General features: G+C 38.5%; 1 protein-coding gene across 2 annotated transcripts; it reads right to left on the bottom strand.

The window, feature by feature from the left end:
• Window positions 1–922: 922 nt before the first annotated feature.
• On the bottom strand, window positions 923–13,368 carry LOC136884723 (zinc finger protein OZF). Of its 2 annotated transcripts, none has more exons than XM_067157010.2 (4): window positions 13,343–13,368; window positions 10,233–10,385; window positions 8,704–8,795; window positions 923–2,711 (listed from the first exon to the last, which is right to left on the bottom strand). In XM_067157010.2, the coding sequence occupies exons 2-4, from the start codon at window positions 10,377–10,379 to the stop codon at window positions 1,901–1,903; spliced, it is 1,050 nt and encodes a 349-aa protein (XP_067013111.2). In that variant the 5' UTR covers window positions 10,380–10,385; window positions 13,343–13,368; the 3' UTR covers window positions 923–1,900. The 2 variants fall into 2 exon arrangements, with proteins under 2 accessions (XP_067013111.2, XP_067013110.2); XM_067157009.2 differs by having other exon boundaries at window positions 13,162–13,344.
• Window positions 13,369–14,259: the final 891 nt, after the last annotated feature.

Here is a 14,259-nt window from a genome sequence, read left to right as displayed (position 1 = left end):
GCCCCTGGGGTAAGTATTTACTCCTCTTCTTTCTAGCCTTTTCTCAATTACCTAGCGCAGGATTTTGTATGGAATTAGCCTAGTTTTCTGGTCAGATGCCTTTCGTAACAGTAATTATATGTGGAGGGTTATATACCGTACTCAGTATTGCGTATTTCTGTGGTTTTTTTCGTTTGATGTGTTGTATATACTTGAAGATGCGTATGAATACGAACACAAACCCATAGCCCTCGATCTACAGGAATTAACAGACGCGATTAAAATCTCCGACTCAGCCGGGAATTGTACCAGGCCCTCTGAAACGAACGCCAGTACGTTGACCATTACGTGGTGGTGATTAATTTAAGAGGAAGTACTACTGGCCAGCTATCCTCTATTAACACTCACCAGAAGGGAAATGGAAGAGGTCCAACACTCCGAAGAATGAAGTTATCATTAAAAGGCTGGGGCTAACCATTCAGCGAAAGTGCTAGAGGGGGCAGATAACTTAACAACATCCATGATTTATTAAGATTTTGGGAAAGAGAAGCTGTAATTAAGGAACAGGAGTTTTAGTCCATTATTTTGACTTCTTCTGCTTCTTCTTCGGTATGGCCAATCTTCCCGATCTCTACAGGGGAACTCACCTCACGCCGAGGTGCCGGAATTTAGTCCTGTGGAGTTCTTTTACGTGCCAGTAAATCTACCGACATGAGGCTGACGTATTTGAGCACCTTCAAATACCACCGGACTGAGCCAGGATCGAACCTGCCAAGTTGGGGTCAGAAGGCCAGCGCCTCAACCGTCTGAGCCACTCAGCCCGGCTGGAATACAAATACAAGTGTACCTGAGTGCTTGCAAATATTAACTGCCCTACACGCCCAACCTTATTTTACCCAATATGATGTTTTAATGACACAACACAAATGCCAATCTCACTCAAATGCTTATTTTATCTAAACAAGCGTATTCTTTTAATAGTTCTTTTAATGTTATAAGCCACTTTATGTAGCAATTTAAGTTTAACTTTAAGTCTAGTCTTAATGTTAAGGAGAATATGGCTGCAGATGCCTATTATATTATAGGCAAAACATGTCACGATATTTTAACATATAACTTCAATTTTTAATAAATCACAAAGTGTATTGAAAAGGTGGGCTTCTATGAGACAATTCCTTAATGAGCTTACACGTAGTTCAATACAGAACCCAATACGAAGTTTATAATTTGCATCTTACAAGATGATACTAATGTATTGACTTAGGAGGGTAATAAATATTGTTTTGGTATTAATGTAAGAGTTCAACCGTCAATACGGATAAAATGTAGTTTATAGCCTCTAACTGTGTCAGTGTGACGTAAAGCAAATTGTTAAACATGCTAGTACTGGCATCCTGAGTGATAAGAATAGCTTGAACAGTTACTGAACAGGATAAGAATGGTTTGTCCTGTTCTCTTTAGATGAATTCTTCTTTCACACCAACCAGGAGGAGTTCAAGCAGTTTTTTCCTGTAATACCGTTCTCCTCAGAGTCTCTGTGGCTGAGATGGCAGCGCATTGGCCTCTCACCACTGGATACTGTGGTTCAAATCCCAGTCCCTCAATGTGAGATTTGTGCTGGATGAAGCGGAGGCGGGGCAGGTTTTTTTCCGGGTACTCCGGTTTTCCCTGTCATCTCTCATTCCTGCAACACTCTCCATTTTCATTTCATAGCATCTATCAGTCATTAATAAATCACTTCGGGAGTGGCGACCCCATCATACTAATAGCCTATATATGATTCATTCATTACATCCCTGACCCGGTCAATGTCTGGAAAACAGGTTGTAGGTTTTCATTCACTGTTCTCCTCAATAAACAAGGTTACTGGAACTGTTCCTTCAGGCAGTTCACTTCAAAATAACAGTTTTGCCCTAGACTACTACAAACAAGTCATGGTCAGAGGAACATTGTTCATATGTATCTTCAAATGTCTCTTAAGGTGACTCCTCTCAGAGAAGCATCTCCGACAAAGTTCACAAGCGAAAGGTTTCTCGCCCGTGTGGATGTTCATGTGGATCTTGAGAGTCTTGCGGTAGGCAAAGCTCTTGAGGCACACAGAACAAGGAAACGGCTTTTCTCCTGTATGAACCTTCTGATGTTCTTTGAGTGTACTTCTCTGGGTAAAACTTTTGGAGCACTCCTTACAAGAAAATGGCTTCTCACACGAGTGTATGTTCAGATGATCCTTGAGGTTACCTCTCAAGGCAAAGCACTTTCCACAAACTTTACACTCGTACGGCTTTTCCCCCGTGTGTAACATTTCATGTATTTTTAAGTTTCCCTTCTGGGCGAAGGATTTGCCGCACTCTTTGCAAAGGAAACGTTTGTTGCCTGAGTGAACGTTCTCGTGTTCCTTGAGAGCACTCCGGACGGTGAAGCGGCGGCCGCACGTCGCACAGGCAAATGGTTTCTCCCCCGTGTGTATCCTTTTGTGCCGCGACAGGTTGGACGACGACGGAAAGCTCTTGCCACAGATGTCGCAGATGTAGGGACGCTCTCCTGAATGGATCCGCTTGTGGATCTGCAGGTCACCAGCCTGGGTGAACACTTTCTGGCACTCATCACAGCGGTGGACTCTGTTCTTCGAACGTTGCTTCTTTTTCTTCTTCTTTACAGGGGGCTGTTCTGTCACTTCATCCCTGATGCACTCCTTCTTTGGCTTGGGATCATCCACATCATCATCTTCTGCCCTGTTTAAAGAAGAAAAGACAAATTCTATCACCATAATGAAACATCTCAACTACAGTCCGCATGAAACTAGAATGAGATTGACATACGCTTCACATGTGTTGTGCAGCTGCAGTGGGAATGGAATGGGAGGAAAGCGTTAGCGGGTTGTCTTGACAACCCGGAATTTGGCTAATCAAATGTGACTGACCAAAAAAATAGCGCTGGCCAGTGAAGAGAAGGGAGGAAAAGCTTAAGACTATGTTGCAATCCTTTTAACACATGCGGAGAGAGAAAGCTTTCCCCAGTAGTGTACACTGTGCTATCAGATTCTCAACAGTGAAAGTTATTTTGTGTGTCCGCGTGTATAATTCTACTGTTGTTCATAAACCAACCGTTTCTCTAAAGACATGTACATGTGTACAATAATAGCATAGTTACTGTATAGATTCACAACTAAGTTAATGACACATCAATATCCCCTGCTCCTCCACCTCCTCAAGTATGTGAACAAGAAAGAACACATCACTACTACACCAGACACAAGACCATAAAAAAGACAACATTTACTGTTCCAGAGCAAAGCAGGTTTAAAAAGAATTGACAACTAGGAATTAGTGATATTATCATCTCCACTAGTAATAAGAGCCACATTATGAAACCTAAATTTCTTCATTTCGACAATTACTTAAAAAAATGTATAATTTTTAATTTGTAAATTAGCTTAAATTTTTTAAATATGAACTTTTTAAGAAAAGAATATTCATCAGGACATATTCTCTATGGACTATTGTACAAGTGTTTCCTTGACAAATGCTTTCAATTGTAAAAGGAATTTATATATTTTCTCATGAGCATTCCATTTTTAATATTGTCATTTAATCTTCTTATGCTATTTTTAAGGATACTTTGTCAATATAGGCTATGAATGTTTCATCTATTGTCGAGGCCACCAAATTAGGCGGGTCAGAGAAATTACGCTGTTGCCAAGGTTATGCAGCAACTGGCGAAGAAATGTCTAACTGATCACATACTTTCGGAGCGCGAGGCAGATTGTTCTCTCTCAAGCTCCTGATGTTACTTCATACAATGTTTCAAAACAAATTATACTACAAGCTCCAGAAAAGACTGCTGATTTCAGTGGTACAACTATTTTTCATACAAACCACTTTAAATAATTATTAAAAATAAAATCCTGACCGAGTAAATATAAATCCGTAGAATTTTGTATTGAAAATTTCAGTAAGCGGCCAAGTTTTCATTTCCTCAGCCAATAAAATTTTGTCTGCTGGAAAGATATAAAAAATTGCCTGACTTATCTGAAACATATTTCCATTAGTCTTGTAGTTTTCCTGGAAAATAGCTCGGAAACCGATCATGAAAACGTCGCTTAGCTGAGACAGATCGGGATGCGCGCGCCAGCACAGACTGCAGGACACCGTAAATACTTTCGGATTACATATTAATCTGTATCAGTTTTATTACATTATAACTTTAAATATTTGAATACTGAAAACTGGACTGAGAAATATAGAAAAATAACTACTTTAAAGAATAGGTTTACATTATTTTACAATGAATTAAGAATCGGTTTCTGGCTACAAGGCAGTCTTAAGATTTCTTAGTCACTGTCATCACTCATCTCACTATCTGTCGAGTCGTCATTTACATTGATGACGAATGGCTCCATTCTTTCATCCCTTACGATTTCCTTGGCCCAATCATCTGCTTGAAGATTTTCCGGGCGATTGGAGCACTTTTCCCAGTCTGCAGCAGTTACACGGTCAATGGCTTCTGACGTGAGTTTTTCTACGTCCTTTATTTTGAATGTCTTGTTCCTCTCTGCCACTTCTCTCTTGACTTGAGCCCAAATCAATTCAATTGGGTTGTACTGGCAGTGGTAGGGTGGCAACCTTACTACCTCATGGCCCCAAGAGAGAGATAATTCATCAAGTGTTTCCTTGGAGATGAAAGTACTTTTTGGTTGGGTGAATAATTCGCTCCATTAACACATCTCTGGACTGAACAAAGACTAACATTACACACTGTTGCAGTCAATTCTTGGCTTTTCTTGAAGTTCACAGTCTGCAAAATATTTTATTCGGCCAACTTCTGCACATATTGCAATACATTCACTATTACGGATTTTGTCTGGCTGGCTAAATCCTTCTTCTTAAGCCCTTCCAACCGACAACGCTTCAGAGGAGTTTCTTGTTCGTTTCTCGCACTTACTTCGTCCTCTTCAGATGACAGACCTGAAGAAACACCAGGCTGAACACATTTACTATCCATCTTTAACAGCACTTACGGTGCGAGCTCAGCAGCTGTATGACAGGGAATGACTCGGGTTAAGGTGGTCTGGAGCGGATGGGCTTCAACTATACAGCACTGCACGATCAGCGTTGCCAATCCGTGCTCGAAGATAAGCGACTCTCGACCATCTGCCACTTCGCCGCTCCCATATCTGACGACAGCGCAGTTTTCCTCACCCGCCTAATTTGGTGGCCGCGACAATAAACAGTATTATGTGGCTGAAGATGTTAATAATATACAAAACATGTACCACTTTTAACCAATAATTTGCCATAAGGAACTAATGTATCGACAAGGTGGAAAATAAAAAATACTTAGGTGTGAATCTGTTAAAGTGCAATACGGATCATGAAGTTGATTTTATGTAAGCATAGTTATAGTCGTACAGTTAATTTTTAGATATTGTTTGTGTATATTATATGCCTAGTTCATTTTAATTCAATGGCAGAAAGTGAAGACAGAAAACATTTCGGAAAAGGCATCCCTATGAAGGGACAAACTCGGGAGGTTATTTGTCATGTACTAGAGTACTTTGAATGGGAGAAAGATGATAATGGGCCCCTCATTTCTGTAAATAGTTAGATAGAACTACAGGTGCAGTTAGAGTGAGCGAAAACACTGCAGTTAAAATAAGAAAAGACACGTATGATTTAGAATTAACAGTTCTGACAATGGAAGTGACTCGCAGATGAGTGGCGTATTCCCAATATAGGACTATCATCTCCGGTATGACATATTAAATATCTGAATGAATCCTGTTTTATCACTTTGTGTGTGCTTTTTGGTTAATGTAAATGGGCAGTTGTACAGGAATTATATCTGTTGATAAATATTGATAAATGTTTGTTTTGTCGCAAGTACTAATCTTAATTATGAATTACATATGTTTTTTTATTTTACTTTGAATATCTGCTCAAGTTTTCTAAAAATGCATCAAAGGTACGGTACTCGACTTTGCCGCGAGGAAGCCTTCATTGAGTAACACGGCATGGCAACATTGAGCATCTCGCTCTATTAAATGTCAATCCCATTCTAGTTTCATGCAGACTATAGTATTTTTAATGTTGTACATAACCCCCTATCTGGGCAAACAGTGTCTGCTAAACACCATGGACCATACTTACTGTTATTAATCTATAATAAAACATGGAAATCACAGAGGAACCATGAATAAAGATGGGTAATAATAATAATCATATGGCCTCAGCAAACATGTGCAGACATTTTGACGCCATCTGGCTGTCCCGTAAAACATGAATTTCATCAAGATCCATATTGACAAACATTCAGATTAATAAGATATTAAAATGAAGGACCACCTATACAATACCCATTTAATATGATGACAAATCACTTATACAATGGGACTGGTTTTGACCCCATTATGGGTCATCTTCAGCCACTGACTAAAACTGACAATATATAGTGCAAATACAATTAAATTAACACTTTAAAAATATTATGTATTACAAATTATTTTGCATAATAGACAGAAAATCTCTTGGTCTATATTATAATTAGTGAATTTAAAGTCCACTAGTCGAATTTTGTCATGTGTGACATTGCCATTGGTATTAATCTAAAATGAACAGTCCTAATAAGGAACACCGTTACATATACACTTAAAATATTAAAATTGGACCTGAGCTGTGACACTGGCATTAAAAATTAAAATAAACATCTCGTGTGCTTAGTTGGTAAAAGTCTGCCTTGCCGAGTAACATGTATCGGTGAGAGCTGTGTAAAACGCAACGCAGACTTGAGATGGTACAACTGAATTATTTGATGGAACAGAACTCGCAAAACCAAAAGGACTTGAGTCAAAATCGTAATTGACAAAGTGTTTGTTAATAGGGTTCGGCTGAGCAAAAAAGTCTGAAAAAAGAAGAAAACCAGAATAAACTTGCATGATAAAAAGGAACAAGTATCTAATCAAAGTTGTATGAGACTTACCCCTTCACGATGACAAACTATGCACACTTACCCGGGAACGAACAATAACTGATCAAGTGGAGATGAGACATGACTGGAAGGGACAAAAGGGAGGTTAGTTAGTATTATAGACCGAGATATTTTTTGCCTCATTTGCAAAATAATTTGTAATATGTACATAACATTTTTAAAGTGTTAATTTGATTGTATTTACACTATATATTGTCAATTTTAGTCTATAGCTCAAGATGACCCATAATGGGGTCAAAACCAGTACCGCTGAAGTTACTGGACATCATATTAAACGGTATTGAATAGGTGTACCTTCATTTTAAATTCTTATTAATGTAATCTGGCTGTCTGCTCGTCAATTTCAACATTCCACTTTACTCTAGGCCAACTAGATAACAGAGTAAACCAAATCTCTCTTGGACGTCCAAGGCTGAGTTTTAATGAATTTTGTCGGGTAAATGCCAAATGTGTCACCAAAGATCTCTTACACGCCAATGTACGGCAGGGAGTGTCGAATGGACTTTTTTCTGACCTTCAAAAATCCGACTACCTCTGCTGGGTTTGGGATCCGGAGGCCAACACTCTACTGCTGATCCACAGAAGCAGCTAATAAACGTGGGTATAAATATGAAAATAGACATGGGCTGAAGCATATGCAAGAATAAACATCTGCTACATTTATATGAGAAGGGAGTTATTTACAGAACAAAGATATACAATGTGTCCTTGATCGATATTTCACTTGCATTGAGCATACTGTAACAGATGGTCTCAGTATTCCAAAATTTTGAAGTAAGAAAACACTTCAAATACTTTTTCCAAAAGTCTATGTTATGGCAGCGATGTTACAAACATAAAACAGCAGTTTATGAATACTCTAAACGAGAAGTTATTTTGATGTTTCCAGCTATGAATTATTGAAGTTTATTTAATTTCTCATTTACGTTGCTGCATCTGTGCTAATATGGGTGCAGTCACCCTCCATCTACTCCAGAGCCCCATTCACAGCAGGGATCGCTGAACTGTTGCAGCAGAAACATGTTTGGATGCCCTCTCGTTCATTCGGACAATGAACTGTTCCACCGTATCCTGTCGATTGGCCTTCACACACCGTTATAGTCTACGTTCACATCGGACATCAATGGCGCGTGGAGCTACAGAGTTTCCATGATTGTTATGTTCAATGGTGCCATATGACCACTCACAATACACATTTACCACAGAGGCATGTAAAGATTCATGAGGACCAAAACACAACTGGACCAAATGAATCTATTTCGAGGTTCACAAATGTTGGGAAATAGTGGGTTCGAATCCCACTGTCGGCAACCCTGAAGATGATTTTCTGTGGTTTACAGTTTTCACACCAGGTTGTACCTGCTTCCTTCCCACTCCTAAGCCTTTCCTGCCCATCGTCTCCATAAGACCTATCTGTAACAGTGCGACATAAAGCAGATTGTTAAAAAAAAAAAAAAAGTCACTGTTTCCGAAATGCTGCCTCTTCATGGCCCAAAAGCCAATGATCACCCCTTTACTGTAACTTGGTTAAATCGCTTCTCTTACCCACGACAGCAGAAGTGCAAAGTGAACAGCCAGCCTGTTGGTCGCATTATATACCTGCTTCACCAGCCCACATCATGGGTTAAGCACTGCAGGCTGGAAATGGGAGGAGGAGGAGGAGGAGGAGGAGGAGAAGCAGAGTAAACTGTTGATGCCATACAAAAGCACACCAACTCTTGAGTCAACTGATAATCTTACCTTGTGTCATCCTCAGAAGACTCGTGGGTGAAATTGTTGTCTTCATACGTTTCTTCTTGTGGTTCTCCCCGTGTTTCCTGGTTTGGAATCACCTAAAAATTATACAGGTTTAATAAAGGTTAGGTTAGGTTATGTTATGAGTATAACTTGCAAACCATTTTTCATTTTGCAAACAATCATCTGCATTTTCTGTATCAATGTTATACTAAAAGATGTAAAAAACCACAATGGTTCCACCTAATCAATACTGTTTATTTGCTTAAGGCAAATTAAAAACAGTAGGATATGTTTCGTCTACGTTGTAGACATCTTCAGCTACATATGTTTAGGCTTACTGCATAATTAACATGGACACTTTCCTCCTATCTTAATGTTAAAACACACATTATAAACATTTTAAAAAAATTAACTTAATTATACTAAAAAGTATGTGTCTACAAAGTAGACGAAACATGTTGTACAGTTTTTAATTTGCTTTGTGGAGATAGGATGCTGTGACAAATCCAGAATTATCTGGAATCTTAGCTTGAAGTGTTTATAAACAGCGGAACAGTCCGGGTCGTGAGTGAGGTCAAGTGAGTCGAGTCAGCTGTGTATCGATACTGTTCAATGGATCAGTTTTTTGTGCATGTAATTAATGAGAATACACAAGTAGACAGTGATTATATAGATACTAATAGGGAACCTGAAATATTTGTCCTGAATGAGTAAATTCACCATTTCAATATAAATGGTCCGTTATTGGAAATCATAGATTTTCCAGCTAAATCATTCTTGGTTGCCAGCATTTTGCCCCAGTGTGCTAATTTGGGCTCATCAATTGGCAACCAAGAATGAGTTAGCTGAAAATGTATTATGTCCAATAACGGACCAATTATATTGGAATCAGATAGTGATAGTTGCAGCTTTATTTTACTACACCATAGCACTACATTAAGATGACGTTAACCTCATGTTATTTTTTAAAATAAAAAGATACTAAACTGTAGGAGCATGAATATTCTATTACTATTTTTAAAAAAGCTGCAGCAACAACCATACTGGATGGGTATATGCCAGGACACCAAACTAACAAATGGTTCATCGAAAGGGGAACTAGCGGCCTCTCAATGCAGATTTTGTCCATTCGTGCTTTCTGAACCATGCTCCTGAGAAATTCTGTTTCTATGGCTTGGAGTCAGCTCTTATCTCTGGACAGTAAAATGTACATGTCTCTAGACTGTACATAGAAATCGGTAGAAAGTATATTTCGTAGAGTATTAATGGAACATGACTGTCCCACAGGAGATTTATAACTTGATGGTAGAACTGGACTCCTTTTTTGAATCCTGCGGGTGATCTCAGCATGGAAACAGTTATCTGGCGTTACAGTACCGGTACTACCAAGATACTGGAAACAATCTACTTCTTCTAGTTTTACTCTACTCAGCATAAAACTCACTAGTGTACCAAAAAATTAAAATGTCTGACAACAAACTGTATGGCCACTGGCTGCAATAAAGATATTAATTAATTAATTTATTTATTACCTCAACTTTCTGTAGTTCTGAGTAAGTTTTTGTAATATACTGACGAAGTGTGACATCGGCAGCTTCACACCTATTCTTGAAATCATACCAGGAATCAAGATGGTAGAGACATTGCTGACATATGTGAGATGGCAGACCATCATCCATTATTACCTGGGGAAAAAAAATATATATATATATGAGTAATGGACATTAGTAGTAGTTATTTATTTATGTATTAATTTGAGAAACCAAAACAGCAAGATGCTGAATTTTCAGCAGTGAAAAATATATTTACAATAGAGAGCACAATGCAAAATTAACAAATAAATAAAACAGCAATGAAGAAAAGTAGTAGTCATTTTGGCATGATGGCCTTTTCTTACATCTAAACAGATAATACAAGGCTACATACGTAAACATTATAAAAGAAACATTCTTATAAACATTATAAAAGAAATATTCTTATAAATGTCATAACTGATACAGCAAAAAAAACAGGCCTAATTATCAATATATTTATAACTAAATTATGCATAGGATAAAAACACAGACATTAACCTCAGTCCGTTGAAACATGGTGGTGGTGATTACTGTTCTAAGAGGAAGTACAACTAGGCAACCATCCTGTATATAACGCTAATCACAGAAAAAAATTGAAGGAATCCGACACTTCGAAAAATGAAGGTAATGGCCAAAGAAAGATAAGGGCCACGAAGGGCGTGAAAATAAAATACTCTCTAGGCCTCGAATGCTCTAATACCAGCAGGGTAGGAAAAGAACAAGAGTTGACCAAGGGAGGTCGGATAGGATAGATTAAAGTGAGGAACCTGGCACAAGTAAGTGGAAGCAATGTCAGGCCTCAGCTAAGGGCCACGTGGTATCCAATCTGCAGTGCACCAGGGGCCCTTTTAGTCACCTCTTACGACAAGCAGGGTTTACCGTGGGTGTTATTCTAATGCCCCCACCCACAGGGGACCACTGAAACATGTACTAAGTATTATTATTATTATTATTATTATTATTATTATTATTACTATTATTAATAATAATAATAATAATAATGACATCCAAAGAGGCTTGGTACCATGCTTCAAGTTGTCGCTGTAGAGGCGACCTGCCTATCTGAGAGGATGGGGCTCCACCTACAATGAATTCTAATACTGGAGACGGCACACACACCCAGCCCACGAGTCATTAGAATTAACCAATGATGGTTGAGATCTCTGACCTGGCCGAGAAACAAACCTGGGACCCCCAAGGCCAGAGGCCAGTGCACTAAATATTTAACCATAGAGCCGGACAGTAGCCTGTTATGAATCATATAGGCTATAAGTATTAAAAACAAGAATCACAGTAAGGATTTATAATCGTCACAATATTTTATAACAATGAAATGTGTATTTACCCCCCAGTCGTCATGCTGCTTTTTAATGTACCTACTTTCTATTTCTTATAACATACCACCCATTTATGTACCGGTATCATTCTTCTAGCAATTTTTAGAATGTCTTTCATCAACTTAACTATCAGCCAGTTAATGATCGTCCAAGAGAAATGAAACATATTCTCGTGAAATAAAAGCTTTTCCATTATGTATCAATAATGTAAAGTTGTTTGTAAAATTGTAATGAAAGCTTGAACAATATAATTTTTCTTTTTTTGCTAGGGGCTTTACGTCGCACCGACACAGATAGGTCTTATGGCAACGATGGGATGGGAAAGGCCTAGAAGTTGGAAGGAAGCGGCCGTGGCCTTAATTAAGGTACAGCCCCAGCATTTGCCTGGTGTGAAAATGGGAAACCACGGAAAACCATCTTCAGGGCTGCCGATAGTGGGATTCGAACCTACTATCTCCCGGATGCAAGCTCACAGCCGCACGCCTCTACGCGCATGGCCAACTCGCCCGGTCATAATTTTTTCTCTTATAATAATAATAATAATAATAATAATAATTTGTCCTGCAGGAATTCTTCTACATGCCAGTAAATCTATCAACATGAAGTTCATATATTTAAGCACCATTAAATACCATTGGACTTTGGCAGGCCCTATTTCCTCCTATACCTGAAAACGTTGAATTGGTTTAGGGTACCTACTTCGTAAATTCATAGCATTAACACAGGTTGGGGTTATTCTTACTGATATCAAAAAATTGCTTTATTGTTCATGTAATAATTCTATGAATACAGTATATAAAGGTTTATAGTATGTGGAATTGTTCATGTATACCGTACCACATTATTTGTAAGAAAATGTATACAACTTTACCCAGACTATTAAATATAATTTCTGCAACAAAAAAAAAATGAAATAAGAGCCCAAGTACTCCCTGTCATTATCAAAAGAAAATATCCAGGATATGGCTGAAGGATTATTAAAATGGTCCTTTGCTCTTGCCCAGAACCCAACCCAACTTTATCCGATAAGAAAAAGCTTACATTTCAGTAAAATAGAATCATATAAAAGCAAAAGTAAAATTCCAACAGCTACCAGTTAAGACCTGGGAAATCTGAGAAATTAGTAAATTTATTCATTTTAATATATCATATATCACAGCAACAACTATTTTAGGTTATGCCTATAAAGGCTTTTTTAATAAACGACCGGTGTTTCACAGGCAGGTGAACAAGAACAGATGGAGAAGGGGCAAAATAAATAGTTATATTGGTCCCTGAGTAAACTCTAATTTTATTAAGCGTAGTCCTTAGAAAGGCAAAATACCTTCTAGTCTAACCGGCTACAGGATCAAGCAGCAGGTGCAGGAAACGAATTCTTCCAAAATTGGTAAATAAAATACGAAAAATGAATTCAAGCACATAACATAACCTCACAATGAACAACGTTCTGAATAATAATTAGTTTTCATAGTAATATTTCTTACACTTCATATAATATACCTTATGTGATTTATATATACACCCGGCGAATGTTTTATTGAAAAACTAACCTTAATAGAAACACACATATATATTTTTTCGGGGAGCGATATAGGTTGATTTATGGGATCGAATAACTGCATCATTCTCCCGTCAGGCGACATGCAGAGACGACATAAATTACTTATATTAGGGTCACACATGTTTTGCATGGTAATTTAACTAACTGACATGTACATAAACATCACGTACAACTTTTGTTGACAGCTAGGCCGATGACACAAACAAAACAAAACAAATGACAAGCGTGAAGCATGGAACAAAACGTTGCCTACGCTATAATCACGGCCGACTTGATGCGTCGCTCTAGCTAGCTCAGCGCAGCGAGGTATCCAGTCGGCCGTGCTATAATGCACGGGCGGTATCTTACTTTACCATTCAGCCGCTAGGATCGCGTTCTTGCCCCCCTTGTGTTCGCATGGTCGTATATGTCAATAAGTATATTATTATCCAAAATGAAGAGAGCTGAATGTTTTGTCACTATTTATAGTACCTTCTTAATACAGCGGTGCTTCATTGGCTTGGATAGGTCACTAACGTTTTAAAACTTCCCTACTGAGGGACTCATTAAATTTCAGAACTCCTACTTGGGTAGCTTGAAGCAATGTTGTCTAATAGAGGTCTCAGAAATTTTTGGAGTAGAAAAAGGGGTAGTTTGTCGTCTGTACACTTTCTACACTTAATTTCACTGATGAACCCGTCTTGCAGAAAATTCTACACATTTTCAATAACTGTTATCAGAGTAAGTACGGCACAGCAGAGGTGATAAAGTCCGTCGTGTACCACAGAAGTACCGTACCACAAACGATTATTTCGGGTATCTTGGAAATGAATAAGACACAATGTTGGACTTTCACTAGCTGGAGAAAAGATATGTTCTAAACAAAAATATCCCGTAACAAATGCTGGCTCGCCAGGTGCAGGTCTTTTGATTTGACGCCCGTATGCAACCCGCTCGTCATGATGAGGATGAAATTATGATGAAGACACATACAACCAGCCCTCGTGCCAGAGAAATTAACCAATTATGGTTAAAATCCCCGATCATGCCGGGAATCGAAGCCGGGACCCCTGTGGTGACCAAAGGCCAGCACGTTACCCATGTAGCC

This window comes from Anabrus simplex, chromosome 13, assembly GCF_040414725.1.
Source record: "Anabrus simplex isolate iqAnaSimp1 chromosome 13, ASM4041472v1, whole genome shotgun sequence".
In the NCBI taxonomy this organism is placed as follows: domain Eukaryota; kingdom Metazoa; phylum Arthropoda; class Insecta; order Orthoptera; family Tettigoniidae; genus Anabrus; species Anabrus simplex.
This window is presented reverse-complemented; position numbering and strand designations above follow the sequence as displayed.

Bases quoted from the DNA above. Each gene is read 5' to 3' on its own strand.
- LOC136884723 (XM_067157009.2), bottom strand. From the start codon at position 13,302: ATGCAAAACATGTGTGACCCTAATATAAGTAATTTATGTCGTCTCTGC. The intron at 8,796-10,232 runs GTAATAAATAAA...TATAATTTTTAG, and splicing joins CAGAACTACAGAAAGTTGAG to GTGATTCCAAACCAGGAAAC. The intron at 2,712-8,703 runs GTAAGATTATCA...TTCTTTAAACAG, and splicing joins TCTTCTGAGGATGACACAAG to GGCAGAAGATGATGATGTGG.